At 46.4% G+C, this 22,649-nt stretch overlaps 1 protein-coding gene across 3 annotated transcripts in view; it reads right to left on the reverse strand.

Moving 5' to 3' along the window:
• Arntl (aryl hydrocarbon receptor nuclear translocator like) overlaps positions 1–22,649 on the reverse strand; it is a 105,905-nt gene continuing 83,256 nt past the window's right edge. For 2 of the 3 annotated variants that reach the window (XM_028875865.2, XM_037211380.1), the window contains 11 exons: positions 19,509–19,601; positions 17,899–18,016; positions 15,290–15,439; positions 12,000–12,246; positions 10,256–10,362; positions 8,118–8,268; positions 7,225–7,313; positions 5,571–5,679; positions 3,115–3,208; positions 1,279–1,381; positions 1–670 (listed from right to left, as the gene is read on the reverse strand). In XM_028875865.2, coding sequence (XP_028731698.1) covers positions 510–670; positions 1,279–1,381; positions 3,115–3,208; positions 5,571–5,679; positions 7,225–7,313; positions 8,118–8,268; positions 10,256–10,362; positions 12,000–12,246; positions 15,290–15,439; positions 17,899–18,016; positions 19,509–19,601 — 1,422 coding nt within the window. In that variant the 3' untranslated portion in view covers positions 1–509. The remainder of the gene's footprint in view (positions 671–1,278; positions 1,382–3,114; positions 3,209–5,570; positions 5,680–7,224; positions 7,314–8,117; positions 8,269–10,255; positions 10,363–11,999; positions 12,247–15,289; positions 15,440–17,898; positions 18,017–19,508; positions 19,602–22,649) is intronic. The other variant, XM_028875866.2, reaches the window with a different exon arrangement.

Here is a 22,649-nt window from a genome sequence, read left to right on the forward strand (position 1 = left end):
TTTATAGAACAAGGGAAACATTTATTAAAAATATTTAACTGTCTAATACATTATACTTTAACCCATATTTATAGTAAAGGATTCTTACAAGGAAGAATAAACAGCTTTATGATACAATTAGTATAAGAAATATCCACATGGGGGACTTCTTTGTAGTGTAAAAACACCATACATCTGAAATGACCATTTTGCATATAAAAGCTACCAATGATGCTTCTGTGCACAATGATTAAAAAATTCAACACAAACAAAATTCAAAATATACAATTAATGCAAGCTATCCACAGCTAGCCCAAACTCAATGATGAGAAAACACTGGAGCAGGCTTAGTTCCACTTTGTCTGAAGTTACACATGGTAGATTGACTTGTATCAATGGCTCTGAGATGGCTTTTATGGAGTCAGTACATAAAAGCTGTTCTCTCCCCATCCAGTAAGCTTCACAGACTGTAAAACTTCACCAGTAATGCACTTTGATACTGTAGCTGTTGCCAGAGCAAAATGTAGTGTCTACAGCGGCCATGGCAAGTCGCTAAAGTCAACAGGACCACCCAGGCCTGCATCTGCTTCCAAGAGGCTCATGATGACAGCCATTGCTGCCTCATCGTTACTTGGACTACTTGATCCTTGGTCGTTGTCTATCATGTCAATGCCTATGTGGGGGTTCTCACCTGTGGAAGGAAGAAAGGCTGGTCAGTAAAAAATACCAAAGCACACTTATATTTGGAAAGCAACTTCTCAACACACTAATTAGAAAATTATATTTAACAAGGGGGAGGGGCTATTTCAAGGGTTCCACTGCCATAACTTTGTATTGTTACTGCTTTTCAGAAAGAACATCTGAAAATTAGGGGCAAAGTCCTTAAAATTAATAAATGTTAATACTAGAGTTGACCCCATTTTGGTATTTTGATCACCATTAGTCAGTGATTGGTTGTAAAAATAATGACAGCTGGGAAAGAAGAAGGTAGGAAAACAGATTGAGAAAAAGCTGGTGGACTGAGAGAAACAAACTGTCATCATCTGGTGACTTTTAATACCCTCTGAAGCTGCATGGGCTCTCTGAGAAATGATGTGGGAGAGAACCTGTGTCTGGGTTGCTGTGGAGGCATTTATCACAGAAGTAGTTAAACATTTAAACATCCACATTGTTCTTATCAACTATTTCAGAACCAGCGTGTTTTATGTAGCCAGTTCTTAAAACTCTTTTTGTGCTGAGTATTTTGCAAGCTCATTGTCACTCATGGAAGATGATGATGATAATAATAATACCACTTACCAAGAATAGAAGAACTATCAGAATATGGATAACCTGGGGTCTCCTGAGCCTGCCCTGGTAGTAGGCCAGTGGAAGGAATGTCTGGAGTCCCTCCATTTAGAATCTGCAAATAAAAGGGGGAAATGTAAAGTTTCCCACTCAGATAGAAATTTCATTTCCTATCATATGCGGTGCTGCCAAGAAAATGAAGGATGTTGGGGGTGGGGTGCTTAAAATGGGTTCAATTTCCTAATTTTTCTCCATTACCAAACAAGGACCTGTTAGAAAACAGTCATGATAACAGGAAACATCCTCTACTCTATAAACTATTTCCTCTACATAGGATTCAGTACATGCAGATAACAAAAGCTGGGTAAATCAATTCCCTAGGATCACGCTGCCCTTATATTTACTTAAAGGCTTAAACATCAGTGAGCCCAGGTTGCCCTGTAAGGGAGTGAGTGGCACATGGCAACATACACTGTTGAAGAAGTAATTGAGGTCAGCAACAATTTGTGAAGAGAAACAACTTTAGGGAGTAACAGCTGAACAATGAAACACTAAGTAATGTTTAATCATCAAGTATGCCATAGGCACTAAATTAAGTAACCTCTAGTTTTTGTCTTTAAGATTCAATAATAATTGCTATCACACCTCCATAATAGAAATCTACTGTCTTAAAATATCCCTACGGTCCAAGCTCCCTGCCCTGGCTAAGCCTCAGAAACCTTGGAGAGGTATTTAGACTGAGTAAGGAAACAGTGGCCACTGGGTTTCAGAAACACGGATGTCAGGCCTTGCCAGCAGATGGCACTGCAACTTGTTTGTTCCTAGTTCAGCTTTGCAGTGTGGGGATCCCTGTACATCCTTAAAAGTGACTGTGTGCCTCCCCCAAAAAATCTTTTAAGTAGGCTATATTTATATAATAATATATATTATATAATTAAAAATCATATAAATAAATAATATATATTTATATAATTTTTGAAATATAAACCCCCCCCTTTTTTTTTGGTTTTTCGAGACAGGGTTTCTCTGCGTAGCTTTGCGCCTTTCCTGGGACTCACTTGGTAGTCCAGGCTGGCCTCGAACTCAGAGATCTGCCTGGCTCTGCCTCCCGAGTGCTGGGATTAAAGGCGTGCGCCACCATTATTAACATGAATTAAAGCATTTTAGTGAAAAAAAAATCACAAGTTACCAAAACATTTTAATGAAAAACCATGAATTACAGAAACAATTTTTTTAAGTTGTGTTACTGTTTTCTATCTTTCGAACATCATGCCTGGCTAATCTCAGGTGCTATTCATAGGTTTTTAACTTACAATCAGTATAATTTACATAGGTTTGCAAACTCTCTGATAAAGATGAAAACGGGTGTTTCTAGTGGCATCTTCTAGACAGCTCTTCATGAAGTACCTGTGGCCGGTGCTATCACATCATAGGGACACATTTGGTGACAGATCCCCAAGTGTTCAGTTATAAAGCCTGGCTTGACTTGAAGTGTGGCTAATGCTGTTGCTTTTACTAATGGTTTTAGTTCACTTGAAGTTCCTGGAGTAAGGTTCTATGGGGTCCTTCCTAATCTTTCCCTCACAGGAATTCTTGAATTGTGCCCTCAAAGGGACTGACAGTTACTCTTTCTTCATAATGTTCTTCCTGTCTTCCTGCATTCACATGGAATACATCCTCTTGAGCAAGCCAGCAAGCCTCCCTAAGTGCCAGTGTGTTTTGTAGTCAGCCGCACATAGATGTGTTTATTTCGAGGAGGAAAGAACGTCTCAACTTATCCCAGAAGTCACCGTGTTTCAGACGTAACCGTTGGGTAGAGGTTCTCTTAGTCTAAGCCATCATGCTTACCTTCTTGCCTCCTGGAGAGGAGGCATCAGGGGGAGGCGTACTTGTGATGTTCAGTGGGCTGGAGCCACAGCTGGAAGGCGATGACCCTCTTATCCTGTCAGAGAAGAGCTGATTACAAGGCCTGTCAGGGTGGTGGGGTTAGGGAGATGCTAAGGAGTGAGGATAAGGAGAGTAAGGAGCTAGGTTAGGGACTGGCACATGTTCTGTAAGGGTCAGATAACTCTTGGTTCTGTAGGCCATCTGGTCTCTGTCACAGTAGTCCATACGCAATGCATAATGAATCCAGCTGTGTTCCAATAAAGCCTGATTTCCAGAGTCCAGAGGTCAGCTGGATTGCTCTGCATGCATCTAATCTGGAGTGCAGACCCCAAAAGCAATAGCTGTGAAAGCCTTTAGATTAGGGTTTGGATTCAGGTTGATGAGCCAGCTTTATTTCTTCATAGAATACAGATGAGGTGGAGACCTCGGGAGTTTAGCCACCATCTTTGTTACCATGAGTTGGAGGTAGAACAAGAGATAGGTCCCCTTGCCCACAAACCTTTCCGGATGAGTGCCCCTAGGATATAGAGGGCAGCAGTGCAGCTCAGCCACACCTAAACAGGACACTAATAGGTAAACAGGGGCAGCCTTCTTGGGAAGCGAGGGATGAAAGACGGATCTGGGACTTTTCTGGATTATCCCACTAGGGTAGACTTGTTAGGAGAATCAGAACTGTAGAGCCGCGTACACCTGTGAGGGCTGGCAACCCTAGGGAGGGAAGCTGTGGCTTGCACCAGGGGTTCATGTGCTAGTTGTGCTTACACGAATCCTTGCTTCTACCCCTGCCTTGTGTTTTAGGGTCATGTCCAAGCTGGGGCCAGAGTCTGGGGATTATGGAGGCAGCTGTGTGACCACCAGGCTTTCTGTTCCTCCATGATGAACACAGCCTATTAGAGCCACACTGGGCCCAGTCTTTGTGCCTGAGAAATGGCTCTTGGCCTGCACTACTTGTCTTTATTTGTGAGGAAACAGGTTCTCTGTCTCCTGGATTAGAAGCTCCCAATTATGTACATTACTGGAACATAGAGATGGCTAGTAGCCGATGACCAGAACCTTGTCTCTCCCAACATTGTCTACTCAGGATGAAGGGCTGTGAAGTCAACCTTTCCCCAGGCTCTATCCGCCTTCTCACCATTCCTTATTTACCTTCAGCACCTGGTCCTAGACTGCTGACTTCTCTGTAGGCCAGGCCTCATTCCTGGGTTAGCGAGCATGCCCACCTTCATCTCTCCCTGTTCTAGTGAGCTTCCACAATGTATAACATAGCACTTCCTTGCTTGCCTCAATCCCTGAAGTCCCCACTTGTCCTATTATCATAAAGAAAATAGACCTCTCATGGATTTTAGGATTGTTCTGGTGAAGGGCTCTGATAATGTGTTCTGATGGTCTTGCATAGAGACCAGGGTATATAGTGGCTGGTCTGAGCTGATCATTCTGTGTCCTGTCTCATTTCTCTCCAGAGGTGGAGGCAAGCAGCTAAACCCACCACTCTGTGGACTGGAGTAGAACTTACTCACATGGGGACAAGAGTCCCTCTGGCTGAGCAGAGAACAGTCTAAGTCAGTGGCTGCAGAAAATATTGTTTTTTTCTGGGCCCCCCACCCCTTTCCTTATAATTATGTTCCATTACATTTATATTTTTAAGTATCTGGTTACCACCTTCTTGGTTCTCCAGATTCAAGCAGATTTATAAATAACTGTTTCCATCTCAGTGGCTATGTTTAAAGACAGACTGAGCTCACAGTTTCTGAGTGTCTATTGTATATCAGGCTGTTCATTCCTTCACAATCCTAACACAGTCCTTAGGAGAGACATATTACCTCTCTTCTGTGGCTTAAGTTAGCATACCAAAGATTAGATGGCTCCCCTAAACAGAGCCAGGTGGATGCAGGACCAGGATTGAATCCTGGGCAGCTGCTGCCAAGCTCTACTTCGACATGGAAAGGATGCTCCCACACCCTAGAAAACTGCCTCTATTGCCAGCTGATCTGCTTGGCCTCTATTACTGACTCTAGGTAGCTTGAAGAAGTATTCTTGTTAAGGCCCAAATCACTAGCTACTCAGATCTTACTCTAGACCTGTGATGTTCCAGGGCATCCATCCTCACTAGGAAGCTACCTGGGATACATTCAAAGTGTCATGAACTGGGCTTCCTCCAGAGTGTCTTAAGTTCTGGACTGTTTGGTCTTCTTTATTTAAGGCACATTTTTTTTTTTAATTTGGACTTGAGAACAGAGGAACAGAAAAGTCCTGTGTGGTATAAGCAGCATCCCTGGTCTTTTTTCCCTGGATCAGCAGCAACCTTCTACCCAACTGTGATGACCCAAAGTGTCTCCACACACTGTGAAGCACCTGGGAGGGTGAGTGTGGAGTGCTGAGCACCACTGGTTGGAGAGGCAGCCAAAGGGATTACTTGCCTGTGGATTTCCATGATTTCTTCTGCAATCATTCGACCTATTTTTCCTGCCCCAGCTCTGGTTCCCCCTGGAATGCCTGGAACAGTGGGATGAGTCCTCTTTGGGCCACCTACAACAAAGGAATCTGACAGTAGGAAAGAGGAAACCAGAGCAAGAAATGCTATCATGTGTTCAATGAAAACCTCCCGATCCACTTGAAGTGGAACATCAAGGTTCTACCTTGTCAGAAAAAATAGTTGTAGAGGGGAAGGCTCAAGAGTCTATTCAGCATCAGAGGCCAGTTTTGACATGAACCAGCTAATTTCCTTCATATGCCAGGACTAGAGACAACACAGCAAAGGGTGATGAGTTGACAGGGAATCGGGCAACACCCAACACATGCAAGCAGGTGCAGCTTTTTGGAGGAGGGTCACTGAGCTGAGTCTTCTTGAGTATGTATGAGCTTGATAGGTGCTCACGAGAGGAAAGCAGCCCAGGCCTAGAACCAATGTGCAAGAGCACTGGGGCAGGACAGAGCTTGGAAGTCGACTGCAGGGTGTTCATGGAGGATGACCAGGGCATAAGTTTGGAACTGGTGTAAACACAGCAATCAGATCATGCTGTACTGGCGACATCAAAGAGGATCCACAAGAGGTAAGGACCAAGGGACTTAGCACAGAAAATGCACTGGGTGCAATGTGGACTACTAAAAGTCTATCACACCAAGCACAAGCTGCAGTTATGTGTCACTTAATGACAGGGACATAGCCCAAGAAATGCAGCCTTAGCTGAGTTTGTCATGTAAGACTCGATCAAACCTACACAGAATAGTCTACAGGGTGTAAACTACAGGCTACAGGGTGTGGCCTGTTGCTCCTAGGCTACCAACCTATGTTACTGTGCTATAGGTGACCATAGAGATGCCACCTGTGGCTCTAAACAAGTTTGAGGGTAGTGATTATAACGTCAGTTGGTAAAATGATATTTGTCACTTATGTGGTCTGACGATAACCAGAATGTTGCTATGCTGTGTGTTATGTAGAATGCAGTATGGGGCTGTGAGAGTGAGATTAAAGTTAGGACACAGTGCAGAGGCAGGGGGTGAGTTTAAGAGATAAAAGGACAGGATAGTACATTTGGACTGCACGGAGGAAGGAGAGGAACCAATCATTCTGGAAGTGCAGAAGATGAACTTGGGATATTCTTCATTTCAGTGTCTCTGGGGAAGCAGGGGGTGGGCGTGGGAGTCATGAGTGGAAGCAGCAGGCTGAAGACCTGCAAGCAGAGGTGCTCTAGGACAAGTACGCTAGAACCAATGCTGAGCCACAGGAAAAGCGCCCACTGGGTATGGCAGGTGCTCAGTGCCAACAGATTCCTTTCTTCCAAACCAAAGAGCCAGTACGTCACCAAAGATCAAATCCTAGCCCATGGGCAAAACAGAAGAGGAGAGCACAGAAAAACAAGGAGTCTAGGTGGCTGCAGGAAGAGCCACACACATTCCAAACATCCCGGTAAGATGACGGTGGCCCCTCTTCCCACTGACACTCAGCACATCAAGCCAAGGTCTGCTTCACAGAGCATGACAACAGGATACCCTGAACACTGGACAGAAGGATAGCTGGCCATAAGCAGCTTCTCGTAAGCAAGCCCCAATACCCAAGCAGGACGTAATTACCTTCTCCAGAGGGCAGCATGCTGTCCATGCTGTGGGGGGATGCTGTAAGCTGCGGGAAAGTTGGGTCCCCGCTTTCCAGGACGTTGGCTCTGTGAACATCCCAGCAATAAGGAAACATGAGTCAGGCTTGCTCAGAATCGTGCAACTTTCACCTTGGCCAAGGAGTCCGGTGTCCACTCGGGACCTGGACAGGCCAGAAAATGAAGTGTCTGTCTGAGTGGCTGAACAGGTCTACTCACTGTTCTGTAACATGATGGACAGCATCCTGGCCTTTGGCCTCACTGCCCACCTGGGCCTCCCTAATTTCTATGCAACACGGTTTGGTAGAAGTGGCTGCAGCAGCCCCTCCTACTGCTACAGCACTTCTTCTCCTACCTGCTGACAGCTCACCCAGCTCCAGGGCCCTGTGTGCCACTAACCACAGGTGGGGGAAGGAGGTATGGAGAAGAATCTTGTGAAATAAGGCTCTTCCCTCTCCTTGCTGGCTTAGCAGGCAGCAAAAGCCTTTGAGAGAGTATTCTATCTGCCAAGGCTTGGGCCACTAGCCTGCTTGCCATGGAGACCCACCCATCCTCACCCAAGGTCCGAAAGAGCTAGTACCTATGTAAGCCTCCCACCAATGGGTGACACCTTCCTCCACCAGCATAAGTGGATGCCCATGTGTGGAGTTAGATTTAGGGTTAGGGTTTCAAGGGTTGGCTGTTCCCTGGAGCAAGCTCACATGGGAAGAGGGCCAATGCCTGTCGTTGGTTAACAACCCCGCCTGGCTTCCTCTTAACATAAGATACTAGTAAGGTGACATTAAAATGTGGATGATGGCTACTGCCTGTACCCTTTGTCCCAGTACCCTTGTACCCTTTGAAGCAAGGGTATATCTCACAGAAGATACTCACAAAACAACAGTGTTGGTTGAGACAATGTATTCTACTTCCTTGGTCCATGGGTTCATGAAACTGAACCATCGACTTCGTAGTGTGATAAAGGAACCATCTTTGATCTTAAACTTATAGCAATTAGTTGTGATCTTTTCTCTTGTCTGCAAAACTGAAAATGCAGAGAAGCCACGATTATTGTCATTTCCTCAAACCAGTGAGTATAACAAACAGGTCACCTGACCCCAGATCCCAAAGGTGCTCAGCCCCCATGCCATCACCCTTAGAAAGCCTAATGGGCACGTGGTCAGTGCTCAGACAGGCAGCTTCCAAGGATCTAACTCATAGCCTTTCAGTGTATTATCAACGTGTCACCCCTTTCCAGAGTCTATGAAAATGAAGGCTTTCAGGAATGTTGGAGTCAGGTCTGAATAAACTCCAGCCATGTTCCTTCCCCGTCACAAAGCCTAAGAGCAGTAGTCCCTGGCCAGGAAATCTGAGTCAACAGAAGCCACTGACCTGTTCAGATCTCATCCTTTGAGAAACAGACATCATGAGCACCTTTCATGCCCAAGCATTAGAAACAAAAGAGGCAGAATATGACTCACGCCCTCTGGAAAGAAGTGACCAAGGCCACTGAACACTCCAGCCAAGAGCAGGAAAGTACCACACAAAGGCCAAGGGGTGACAGGGTCAGTCTAACAGGCAGGCACAGGGAGAGGGTCACAGACAGAACAAATCTGGGAAGTGGAATCAAGGAACTGGGCCAGGGCCAGGAGATGGAGGTGGGAAGTCTGGGATCTGGTGCCTGTTGAAAGTGGTTGTGTGTTTAGTCTAAATATTGGAACATTAAACAGGGATATGCTATTATCAGGTCCGATCTATTTAACAATAAATGAGATAACTACAGGCAATGGACCCAGGGTGAGAGAAGTGGGAGACCCACAAGCACAAGTGCTTGAACCAGAGTCAAGGCAGTGGGGGTGGTGAAAATAGGGAACTTCATAAATGGATGTCTGAGGCAACTGAACAAGCTCTCGTAGAATCAGTGAAGGGAGGGTATGTAGCCATGCCATCTGTGATCGTCAGCTCTGTCACCCTGACACAGCCTAGATCACCTGGTAAGAGAGTTTCAATGAGGGGTACAGTGAGCTGGCCTGGGGCACATTTGTAAGGGACTGTGTTAATAAAGTTAACTTATATGGAAGACACAGTGTACCGGGTGGTTGTCTGTGCCATACCCTGAAGGACCGCCCCTAGCGAGGCAGCAGGTAGCTGCTAGGTACCTGCCCCCTTTGGCGTGTCCCAGACAGGGACCCTTAAGACCTGGGATGAACGTACATGCGCCCCTCTTCTCTTTGCTACCTCGTGGTCTTGGATGCTGGTGCTGCAGATCAAGGCAGAACTCTACTGAGAACCTCATTGGACCATGCCCCACCCCTTCAGGATTCCGAGATCAACTCCTTTATTCTTATTGTGAGTTAACCCCTGAATAAAATCTTTTGACCATCAAAAAGACTCCGTGGAATTATCCATTAACACAGCCCACTATGGGCAGCACCATTCCCTTCATGGGGCCCTGAACGATGTAAGAGCAAAGACATTGAGATGAGCACAGCAAGCAAGTGAGCAAGCACGTGTTCACTTTCTACTCTAGACTACAGGTATCATGTGACTCACTGTCTTAAGCTCCTGCCACTATGACTTCCCATAGCAATGGACTGTACCCTGTATTGGGAGCTGAAATAAACTTTCCCATCTAAGTTGCTTTTTATCTGGGTATTTTGTCACAGCAACAGAAATAAAACTGACACCGTAAGTCAAAGAAAATACAGGAGGCAATGCAGCCTGGTATGGAAAGAAAATCAGATCAGTGCAGGACATACGAAATCTGTACAGGCTCAGAGTGAACCCGCCCCAAGAGATGTCTCTACAAACAGTCATGGCCTCGTGCAGTGAGTAGGGGCCGAGCACTGGAGGGGACAAAGGGTTCAGGAGCCAACAGTCTTTTCCTCTCTCACATGCTGTGGCTCTTCACATGAAGAGTCTTGGGCTAGCTGACTCCCACACAGTAGGGGCAATTTTCTCTGGAAGGCCAACTGGGGTGAAGAAGCAGGGTACACTTTAGAACATCACACTCCTCCTATGGCCCAGCTTACCTTGCCTGTGACATTCTGCAAGATGTCCTATGTCATCTTGATGAAAATACTCATAACACGACGTGCCTAGAAGTTCCTGTGGTAGATATGCCAAAATAGCCGTTGCCCTAAGAGAGAACAAGAGCTTTTAAATAAGAAAAGGCCACTCCTAAGATGAACAGCCCACTTCTCCCCACCACAGCCTCTAGGAGAGCAAGGTGAAAGCTGGAGGCAAGAAAGCTAGATGCTTCTCAGTGCATTAGATATGTGGGTGCCCACCCCACCCAGCCTTCCGACTTGAATCAGGGTTATAAAAACAGAGCAAAACAAAGCAAAAATGACTTCAGAGACTTTTATCAGAAATCAAGTTTCGGGAGGTCTTTAAATGACAAGATTACTATATTAATGGTATAAAAATAAGATAGAAATTTAAATTCCAGGGCAGGGGTGCTCCTTTTTCACTGCTTGTTTGTACCAGGACAGCTAATGCCCAGACTCCTGCAGCTGAGACCACGAAAGCCTTAAACAGTAGATGCCTACTCTCCTGGCATCGAGTGGCTGTCTCTAGGAGCTAGTTATTAGCCTGTGAATATTTCCAAGAGAAGCAGCAGCAGCAGCAGCAGTGAATTTAGAACATCTGGTTCACAGGCTAGATCTAGCACCAATTAGCTATGAGTCCAACAGAAGTTGATCCACAGGCCAGACCTCAGGTCCTCATCCATAAGATGAAGAGGTTGGCTAAGAACAGCACTGTCCAACATGGCTTTCTGCAGCAGCGCAGTCCCTGTGTGCTCTGAGCCATGTGGAGTGTGTGGGGAGTGCCCTGAGAAACTGAAGCTTTGATTTTAACTAATGACATTGAAATTTAAATACACAGACAAGTCTACCATGGCCAACTCTACTGGAAAGCTCAGGTCTAAATAGCTCTTTTTAACGTCTTATATTGTCCTCAACATCATGACCCTGGAATATTTCATAGCTGTAGGTCGTATTTCTGTTTCCTTTCAGAACTGAATTTCAAACCACCCTCTTAACTGTCGCTATATATCAAAGAGGACTGAGAAGAATCTGTATTTATCACGCTATCCTCATGAGCCTGATTTTTAGACGGGACTCTCACTTCCCTTGCTCTATGTAGCAATGTGCAACCAGAGATGGGGTGCTCACTACAGGGTAGCTGGGGCCTGGAGTCACTCGTCTCAGGTTTTAGAAAAAATTATTATTATTTATTTTATTGGTAAACAAGGTCTTATGTAAGCCAAGGTTGCCCTAAATACTATATAGATGAGGATGACCTAGAACTTCTCACTCTCTGCTCTACCACCCAAGTGCTGGGATTCGAGGCCTGAACTACCACACCAGCAGCACAGGGTGCTGAAACAGAACCCAAGGCTTCATACATGCTAGGCAGATGCTCTACCAACTGAGCTACACGCCCAGCAAGAGTAGAAAAAGCCAGCTGATGACCCAGTCTTTTCAGCTTCGGGTTGAAATACTCTAGAGCAGTGGCTCTCAACCATCCTAATGCTGTGACCCTTTAATACAGTTTGTCATGTTGTGGTGACCCCCAACCATAGAATTGTTTTCATTGCTACTTCATAAGGGTAATTTTGCTACTGCTATGAATCGTAATGTAAATATCCAATATGCAAGATATTTGATAGGCAACCCCTGTGAAAGGATCGTTCAAACCTAGGGGTCACGACCCACAGGTTGAGAACCCCTGCTCTACTGCACTGCTGAAGGGTGAGATGCAGGCTCTTACCTCTGGTCTACAAAAACGAATTTCCCGTCTATAGCGTGTCGAGACACATACTCCATAGATTTCACCCTTATTTCCCCATTCACCGGCTGTGGAACCACATGTGAATGCAGTCGCCCAATTGCGACGAGGCAGCTGAGGTTACAGCCCTCGTTGTCTGGCTCGTTGTCTTCGTCCAGCCCCATCTTTGTGGGTGGCCAGCTTTTCAGATAGCCTGTGCTATGGATGGTGCAGAAGCTTTTTCGATCTGCTGGAAAGCAAAAGCCCATGGTGAGTGTCAGTGCTGGCTTGGCAGTGGGATGCAGTCTCAAAAGATGGACAAAAGAAAAGGCTGCACTCTCCAGAAGGAGTCACCTAGTGGGTGGAGCAAACAGAAATGGCCCAGCGTCATGTGTGCTTAGCAGAGCCTGTACCAAAGGCATCACAAAGTGCACAGCAAGGAGGAACAGACCATCTCAGGGAGAAGACTCCCCAAAAACCAATACTGGAGGTCAGGTGAGAGCATGAGTGCTGGCCAGGGCACTGGGTGTGTCTTTAAAGTGTGATGGTGAAGAAAGGCACAGATGCAGACTGCAGACTGCATAGATGGCTCCCCGGATAAGAACACTTGCCCTGTGGGGTGAAATTATCCTAGCATTCCTACACGAAGAAGGGAGGCAGAGACAGAAGCTCACAGGCCAATATGCAGTGCTGTGGCCAGAAACAAGAGAGACCCTGCCTCAAAATAAGGTGGGAGGAGAGAACCAACTTCTGAAAGCCGTCCTCTGACCCACCACACACCCACAAACACAAACACACCATGGAATATCTCTCTCTCTCTCTCTCTCTTACACACACACACACACACACACACACACACACACACACACACACACTAAATCAGTAAAAAGAGAAAGAAGTGGGAAAGGTAGAGCAGGGCCTTTGAGGCCTATAAGGACCCTGAGTTATTTGTTAACAGATGTGTTTAGCAGAGAAGAAATGGAGGGTCTCCAGCAGGATGCAAATGTAAAAACAGAAAAATCAAGCACTTTGGATGAAAGAGAGTAGAAAGCAGAAGTAGGAGGGCTCTGAGGTGCACAGGCAAGACTCAGAAAATGGCAAGAGATGGTGGGAACTGGACATCCCAGGGTGAGTAGGAAGCAGACAATGCCTCTGAGAATGGTTGGGATTTGGTATGAATGTCACACAACAAGAAGATACTGACGGACAACAAGAAGACATGGATGGTCCCCTATTTCAGGGTTGTGTGGCTGCTGCTGCCATTCACCGATTTGGGGAAGAGAATGCAGATCAGACAGAAAAGAGAGAAACATCTTTAATTGAGACACACCTACACTTACGGACTTCAACACTGAACAGCCCCATCAGGCAGCAGAAAAACATCCGAGTGGCCTGGTAGCCAGGGAGGCCCCCTTTATACAATCATGCAAAACTACGAGAAAGCACTAGAAAGGAAGTCTGTGGGTACCACAAGAAGACTGGGGCAGTCTATGTCTTCAGGGAGAAGGTGAAGAAACTGCAAAAAGTTCCAATCAGAGGTGGGGAGGAGTGTAGACCTCGGACCTTGAAAGGGGCTGGCAGCACCCAGGGAAAGCAAGCATGGGAGGGACCTCATTTGCATCGTATGCTAATTATCATGATTCTTCAAGAGCAGCAGGAAGCCATGAAGAGTTTTAAATGGCAGGTAGGGAATAATAAGATTCACTGTTGAAGGACCACCCCATAGCTGTGTGGTGGAGCAGAAAGCACAGTGTCTACCTCAGCCTTGAGACAGCTGAGGGTAGCTGGCTCCGAGAGGGGAAACAGGCTCTCAGAACTGAGAAACATGGCCTCAGAGCAGTAACTCGCAGCAGAGGCAAGGCAGGGTGCCAGCCTGGCTTCTCTGCCTTCATTCTGTATTGCCTCCTTTACCTTGGCTGAAGGCACAAAGGTAAACCATTGCTCCAAACCTGCTATCACCCTGGACTTCGGAAGAACAAACCCAGGAGGAACAGTCCACTCCAAATGAGGGCAGTTACCTATGAGGGCAAGGCTGCACCCTGGAACAGAAGCGACTGTCCCCCAAGCCTGCCTTGTGGCTTCACACATAGAAGGACAGATCTGGCCCACTGTTTAGGAAGCGAGCTGAGACAGTGTTCAGCGAGACCACACCTAGACCACAACTGTAACTTGGCTTGCCCCTTACTCCAGTTCTTTCTCTATTTAATCCTAAAGCACACGTCAGTTCCCCAACAGACAGACTCGGGGCCACTGGACCCCTTTATCTGTTCCTCTCCCCAGTGTGGCCACACTGAAGACATCTCTCTCTGCTTGTCACCATCACCTGTCTCTCTGTTGGGGACAAGTGGCCTAGCCTAGCTTGTTGCAGCTGCTGGAGCCTAGGCTTTCCCCTAACATCTCTGGTTCCACATCTGGAGAAACAGCTGAGTGGCAGAGCACTTGCAGCTCTTGCAGAAGAGCAGGGTTTGGTTGTTAGCATCCTTATGGCAGCTTACAACCATCTGCAACTCCAGTTCTAGGGGATCCGATGCCCTCTGCTGGCCTCTGTGGGTACCAGGTAGCATGTGGTACACTGATATTACACAAAAACAAAACACTAATAAACATAAAATGAAAATAAATAAAATCTTAAAAAAAAAACAAAACTCCGGTTATGCCTGGGCATAACTAAATACCATAACTAAAATCAGTACTATTAGCAGGTACAGCAGGTCAGGGAACCAGTGGCTACTCTGCAGATACCCTTGACACTTACTATAAGAAGGTAGATTTAACCTACATATGTGGAGTTCAAAAGAGAAGCCTGAGCTAGAAATGTAAACTTGGAAGTTTTTGACCTGTGAGTGACATTACATATATACATACATCAATGTGGACAGAGGACAGACAGCAGCCCCAGGACAGAGAGGAGAGGCAGCCAAAGGGGCCAGAGAACGCTGCAAGAAGCAAGAACAGCATCCCATGCATTTAATACATGAGGTCACTGGGGAAATTGGCCTGGAGGATTCTAGAAGGGTGGGTACTCAAGAGACAGAACTATGGCTGAGTGTGTTTTTTCCAAGCCATATCAGGATTAAACAGACGTTAAATGCAGAAAGCCTATTCACAAATCTGTGCCCATGGCAACACATCAGGGCTTCATGGCTCCCCACCCCCATTCTAGCTGCCCCAGGCTATATGGGGAGAGGAGGTCCTGACTTCAAGCCTGGGAGCTGCTGCTCTGGCCATCTGAAAAGCCCCGACCCAAGGCAAGCCTCCTTAAGGCCAGGATGGGAAAGGGCTGCTAGGCGTACCTTTTTTCTTTGAGCAGGTGGAGGCGAAGTCCTTCTCTTCCACCTTCACCGAAGGCCTGTTGCACTTCATCCTACAGAAGAAAGAGCGGCGAGCTCCAGAGCACAGTCGGGACGGCCCGGGGGTTATATCTGTTTTAACCGGAAGTCCAGCTGCAAAGAACACAAAATGGAGTGAAATGAGGGCCAGGCTGTCTGTCAGGAGGGGCAGTGTGACCTCAAAAGTAGCCTGTACTGCCTCACTGTTGGTAACCACGGTATGCGATCACATTTCTCTCAAGCTTAGAGGTCAGAAGATGTATGGAGGAGCCCAGTGTTCACGTGGGAACATTTACACATGGGCAGGAAATACAGCAGCGCACGTGGCATGCATGGGTGGTCAGGGGGTCAAAAGAAACACAGCAATGTGTTCCTGCCTAACAGGAGCTGAGGAAGACAGAGAAATGGAGGTATACCAACAAGGACTGAGAACAAGGAAACTTAATCAGTGCCAAATAAGTGGCAGGCACCTGGTTCCCAGCCAAAGGACAGGGGTCCTACCCAAAGGATGCACAGGATTGGGATACTGGAACTGGAGGGGCACAGGATGGCCTTAAAATTCCAAGCTGACTGGAGTCAGAATCCCTTGGGGGCCCAGTTCGTGTGTGCTCTAGATGTGTGCTCCAGGTGACAGCCACTAGTGTCACACTGCTGTGGACTGTGTCCTTTCTGAGCTGAAAAGGGTTGTGTGGTGCATGCATGCGGGAGTCCAGAGACGGCACAAAAAATGTTAAATCTCTAAATCTTTTGTAACAACTACATCAAGATAATATTTTAGATTCATTGTGTTAGGAAAGGTGTTAGAATTAGCTTTGCATTTATTCTTACTTTTGACTCATGTGGCTACCCCAAACCCAAAACTAGACTTGTGGTTTTAACCGTGGCGCTGCAGATGGAACCCTGGGCCTTATGCCCTCTACCAAGCTACCGTTTTGTTCTGTGAGGTCAGGCTATGAATTTACTCTGAAAGGTCCTGGGGGACTCTGACACACACGCCTCCTTCCACAACTCATCGTTGAGAAAGCTGGGTCTGCAGACACCACTGGGGACACCACAGCCATGCCAAGTAGTGGCCACTGCCTAGGGCTCCTCTCCACATCGCCCTCCACAACACTGACTCTGCTAACTTCTCTAGAATGCCAACCCAAAGCTGCCCCACGGGTTCAGCTCCCTTCACTGTATCTCTCTCCCTGCACATTTTGCTGTAAAAGGTCATGAGACTCCACCTGGTACCTATCCACAGATCATTTCCTCTGCTCATCTCTCTTCTCCTCCTGGCGTACATTAACCCATCTCTCCAAACCCACCTGAGGTGCCAGACTCAATGGTGCCTGGCCATACCTAAGTGAGATTTACCCATCCCGTGCTCCATGCCTGGCATTATTGTTGTAGCTGCAACTATTGTGCAGGGTATATTGCCCATGTCCCTGTCTCCTGGCCATGTGGGAAGAGCCTCAAGGACAAAATGTCATTCATCTTTTTCTCCTTAAGTCAGTGAAAGGTGCCAAGGCCAGGCTACAGAGGACAAGTCACAGGGTCAATGTCTGCTTTTATGAAGATATACAACTTCCTGCAAAGGTGCTTTGAGGGGAGTTCTCCGACACCATCTCCATCAGCAATCAACACAGAGAGTTGAGAAACAAGAAAACCTTTAGGCCCGACTGCCCTGGGCCCAGATGGGTCCAACCTCAGTGCCACACTTGCCATGCTCTGGGAACCATCTACATTCTTTGTGTAGCAGAGTCAATACCATTCATCTTTCAACAGCCCAATGAAATCAATCTGTTTCGCAGGTGAGGACACAGGCGCAGAGAGGTGAACAACTTCCTCACAGCCACACAGCTAGTGATGGCTGGATGTGTGCCTAGCCTCCCACAGGGCCAGCTCCTGGGTTTTGATCTGAGAAGCACAGAATGTCTGTGGGGAACAAGGGCTGAGGACACAGAAATGCTGATCCTAAGCTGTAGGAAGTGTGGCTTTTTTTTTTTTTTTGGTTTTGGAGACAGGGTTTCTCTGTGTAGCTGCTCTGGATGTCACTCTGTAGACCGAGCTGGCCTCAAACTCAGAGATCCACCTGCCTCTGCCCCTTGAGCGCTAAGATTAAAGGCATACGCCACCACCACCAGGCTGAAACAATGACATTTTAAGTGTTCTCAGGTTTATCTTCTGAGGCTGCATAAGCGCAATTCGCAGAGAGAGAGAGAGAGAGAGACAGAGAGATTTGTCCTGGGAGAACAAGACAGTGTGAGCCCTTTCACCTCAGGAGAATGCTACTAGGAAGTTCTAGACTCTGAAAAAAAAAAAAAAAAATGACCAGAAATCAGATAGAATTAAGTTAAAGCAGTTCCTCCTTCCACTAAGTTTGGGCAATGAAACTTCTCTTCTGTATGTAGACCACAGTGTGAATAAACCCAGGTGACTGTAAAGTCCAGTTAGCCACAGCAAGTAGCTGTCATGGAGAAAAATGGCAGAGAGGTAAGACGAGAGAGGCTCTCTGTGCCTGGGCATTGGTGGGGCCGTGTGGTGGCGGCATGGGTGGTCATAAGGAAACACAGAGCCTCCCCTGCACTCACTCTTTGCGTCAATGAGTCGCTCCCGGGGGGCGGTGTCTGAAGAAGAGAGCTGTTCCTTGACTTTGGCAATGTCTTTAGGATGCAGGTAGTCAAACAAACTCTGGCCAATAAGGTCATTCTGTGGATGAAATGTGAATGGACAAGTCAGCGCCAGTGAGGTACGGAAGACACAGCAGCACTCACAGTCTGTATAATTCTGGTCTCTACTCTGCCTTCGTAAGCCCAAACATCTCACGCACTCATGTGACCCTGCACACACATCCAGCCCTCTGTCTAGACAGACACCAGGAAAAGACACCTGTCCAACACCCCTGAGTTCCCCTTTTAAAAAGAAAAACCACAGAGAGTGGGCCTGTTCCAGCTCTAACATTAAGCCCCTTTCTTCTTTCTTTCTTTCTTTCTTTTTTTTTTTTGGAGGGGTATTGTTTGTTTTGACACAGAATTTCCCTGTGACATAGAATTTGCCTGGGTCTCTATGTAGTTCAAGCTGTCCTCAAGTTCATGACCTTCCTATCTCAGCCACCCGAGTACTAAGGTGAGTGCCCAACTAGCCAAGTCCTATTGTTGTGTGCCTTCATCACCTGTATCCGCTCACAGGGATAACAAATCTCCCTTAATGAGTGCCCTGAGAAGAAAAATACAAAAGTAAAACATCTTGGGAAAGCTAAATTTACATGAACTCTCTTTTATAGACATGCCATTTTGATTAAAATCTGCCTACCATGCTTCTATACAACTATCAAGATGTAAATGAGTAAATGAATTAACAAATATTCTGAGAACATAATAGGTGAAATGATTATTCTAGAAGCTTTCATATGCTCCTCTTATTTAATCCTACAGGCAATCAAAAAAAATCATGTAATGTTAATGTTAACAGAATCTAGAATCTCCTGAACGATGGGCATCTGGGCATACTTGCTAGGGGTAATCTTGATTGTTAATTGATGTGGGACGACCCACCCACTGTGCCAGGCCCATTCCCTGGCTGAAATCCTGGACTGCATAAATGGAGAATGGGAGGAGGGGCTAGCATGCATCCATTGCTTGCTGTGGATGTGATGTGACCAGCTGCCTCAAGCTTCTGATGCTGTGACTTCCCTCCATGACGGTCTATAACCTTGAACTATGAGCTCAAGTAAACCCTTTCTTCCTTATGTTGTCTTTTGTCAGGGTGTTTTATCACAGCAACAAGACAAGAAACTAAGACCAGTTGGGTCATTATTATTAATGTATAGAGGATGCCAAGGCTCAACAGAGCTTCCTAGCATTGTGGAATAAGTTTCCAAGGTTCTTATTCTTGGGTATTAATTACCTGTCTGCCTTTCTCTCCCTTGTCAGACAGTTTCACTCCCCACTGCTAGTCCATAGACGTGGGATCTTTATTTTGTAGCAATAAGAAAACTCAGAGTCAGCTTCTCCAGTTGGGGAAAATATAGGACCCATTAAAATTCTTCCTAAGTTTAAATTTGCCTCTCTGGTAAGCAGTTAAGAATTTTTGGAAGAAGGGTATCACATGTGACCCATATACTTTAACGCTTCTGAAAAACTGGGGTGCTACTTCTAACTACCATAAAGCTGGCAACCGCTAGCAGGGGCTCCAACGTTACCTGGCTATAATTGAGGATCTTGAAGACAGACTCGGAGACAAAGAGGATCTTCCCTCGGTCACATCCTACGACAAACAAAAATCCATCTGCTGCCTAATCAGGAGAAATGGATAATCAATTTATCACAGGTCAGGACACATGATCTGAAAGCAAATAAGGGATTCGTTTTCTAAGTCTCCAGTATATGAGGTCATGCACTGACACCTTCACTGGCATTAGAGGAAGAGGATGCTTAGGTACAATACTATATGAAACCAGTAAGATTCCCTCCCAGGGGGCTATATCCCATGTCATAAAAGGGGAAAGGCCAATTAAAGAATGTCTGTTTCAGAACAAATTCAGCTTAAACTCAATCTTCTGGTTATATGACAGGCCAGAAGAATTATGTTTCACTACTCTAATTATAGTCCCTCTGCCCTGGTTAACTTCAGCTCTCAACTTGACACAGTCTAGAACCACCCAGGAAGACAGTCTTAAGGAAGAATTGTCTAGATCAGATTGACCTGTGGGCATTTGTGTGGTGGGCTGTCTTGATTCTTAATTGATGTAGGAGGACTCAGTCTGTTGTGAGTGGCACCATTCCCTAGGTAGGGGATCCTCAACAGTACAGAGAGGAGAAAAGCTGAGAGCAAGCCAACAGCCAACGACTCATGCATTTATTCTCTTTTGTTTCTGACTACAACTTGCAAGGATCTATGCATTACTCTCTCTCTCTCACTGCTCTTGACTGTGGATGCAGTGCTTAAAGTAAAAAAAGAAATGGACAGTTGTGGGATGACTCATCCCTAACAGGCCTAAGGGCCACCTGGCCCAAACTAGTAATAAGATACTTCCTGAGAGCCAACCTGGGTCTGCCTAAGGGCCTTAGCAACAACAGCTGAGATATGATGAGATGACCTGGACCAATGAGAGGCAGCCATTTCACATCAGCAGATGCATATTCATCAGACCTTCCCCTGGGCCAGGGTAGAGGGTATATAAGGCTTGCCTCTTCCTGAATAAACTGGGCTTGTTGTTTCAACATCCTCCCAGAGTCTGTGTCATTGATTCTGCATGTACTCGCCCACTCTCCCAAAGAGAACAGCACAGGACCCTGCCACATCTGGCACCGGAACAGAGACCTGTTTGTCTTCCTTTCCTCATGTGGCACTGGTTGAGCAGCCCTCTTGAGTGGTGTATTTCAGTGAGTAGGCCCCTCTACGTTGTGTGCTTTTGGTCCCTTCAGCAGGTAAACACTGGGACTCCCACTTTTTTCTTGTTGTTTGTCTTTTTGTGAGTCTGTCTGTACAGTAGGGTGGCACATACTTTTGTTCAGGCTTTCCTGGTGTTTTCATATAAAGGTTGGACCCTCAGGAAATGAAGCCACAGTCTCTGATGTCTATCATACTTTCTACCACTATGGGAAATTTCCTCCCTCACTGTAAAGAGGTCCCTATTGGAGCCCTCAAGTCCCTCCTAACCAGCCAGGGGCTCTGGGCTACAAGATCAGAACTACAAAGGGTTTGGATGGAGGCTGTGGTGCTTGCTCCATGTATTTCTTCAGAGAACATGTGGGAACCTGATCTTTGGATGAGAGTTCTGTTCCTGGCCAGAAAAAGGGAAGTGGTCTCAGGAGTAACCCTTCAACTGTTTTTTATGCCCTTTTGTTGTCTATAGTTGCTGGCCTAAAGTCCTCCTCTACTGAGGAGGTCACTAAGGCCCAGAATAAGCACTGCCAGGAACAAAGTAACACCAACTTATCTATCACCTTTGTTCCGTCCATGACTGAGATTTCCTCCACATCTGATGATAAGGAGACAGATGAGAATAGGTGTAAAGTAAAGGAAAAGGATGGAAAGAGAGAGGAAATGATTGCAGCAGCACTCAAGCCTACACCAGCAGCCACTCTCTGCCCCTCCCCTCATGCCTTAAGTGGCTACCCCCCCCCCGACTGCAGTATCCATGGAGTGATTTGCCTGACACTTGCCTACTGAGCCAGCTGCTACCTCCCAACCTATTCCACCTATGGTGCCACATATGCTCACCATGATGTTTCCAGTTAATGTGGGCCCCAATGCAACCAACCAGCCATGGATACCTACCCCTTTTGCAGACCTGTCCTTGGTCTGTAAGGCTGGTAATGAATTGGGTCCTGACTCACCATATTTTGAGCAAGTTCTATGGCAATGGGCAATGCATTTGCAGACTTATTATGGCTGGTACCATTTGATGAAGGCTGTGTTGGAGCCTGCAGTCTTCCTTAACTGGTGTGCTGCCTATGATGACCAAGCCAAAGCTCAGGCTCATCTTAATATACAGTACAACATCGCTGTTTCTCTTGAGATGCTCATGGGCCAAGGACTATATGTTAACCCTGTCACACAATCCCAAATTGGACAACAGGCTCGCTTACCCACCATCACCCTTGGTGTGTTGGAGGGATCCCATCACCCTTCAATGCCAACTCCCTATTCCTCTATTAACCCAGGGGCAAGGGTATGCTTACATTTTTCCTCCGAATACCACCACACCAATATAGATACCCTCCAGAGATGTGCATCCAGCAACAGAACAAGAGACATTGACCAAAGAAGCTTCAGAGGAGTAATATACGATTTGCCCTGCCCGGCATTAGTAAAGGTCATGCCATTACTGGCATGCAAGCCTAGATATCAAGCAATTGCCTCACCCCCTACAAGGTTGTTAATGCATCATCAGGAAGACTTCAGTTGGCATAATAAATATGACTTGGGTCCCACCCATGTCCTTGAGACTGAATTTTTGACTAATCCTTCTCCTGTTCAAACGTCTTTTACAACAGGTTCACCAACAGAGGGCAGCCACAAAGGCGACCCTACTAATTTTATTGGCTCTCAGACACCCAGAACAAAGTCTTCCTAGGGAGGTGATGCATGCATGGCTCACTGAGACACAGAAGGCTACTGCCTAAAGCCCACTGCCCAACAGCTCTCTAGGACTGACACTCTTCAAGGGCTAGTAGTCAATGATAGGTAAGAGCTTGTTTGGCAAGCCAACCTAAAACAGGCACAGTCCATCATGCTGAGCTCTCCTAAGATGGGGTCAACAAGGTTAGGGCAATGCACCCTAGCTCCCACTGAGCATGTCCCATAAAATAATAAAAAGGGGGGGTAGATATGTGAG

Source organism: Peromyscus leucopus, chromosome 1, assembly GCF_004664715.2.
Source record: "Peromyscus leucopus breed LL Stock chromosome 1, UCI_PerLeu_2.1, whole genome shotgun sequence".
NCBI classification, from domain to species: domain Eukaryota; kingdom Metazoa; phylum Chordata; class Mammalia; order Rodentia; family Cricetidae; genus Peromyscus; species Peromyscus leucopus.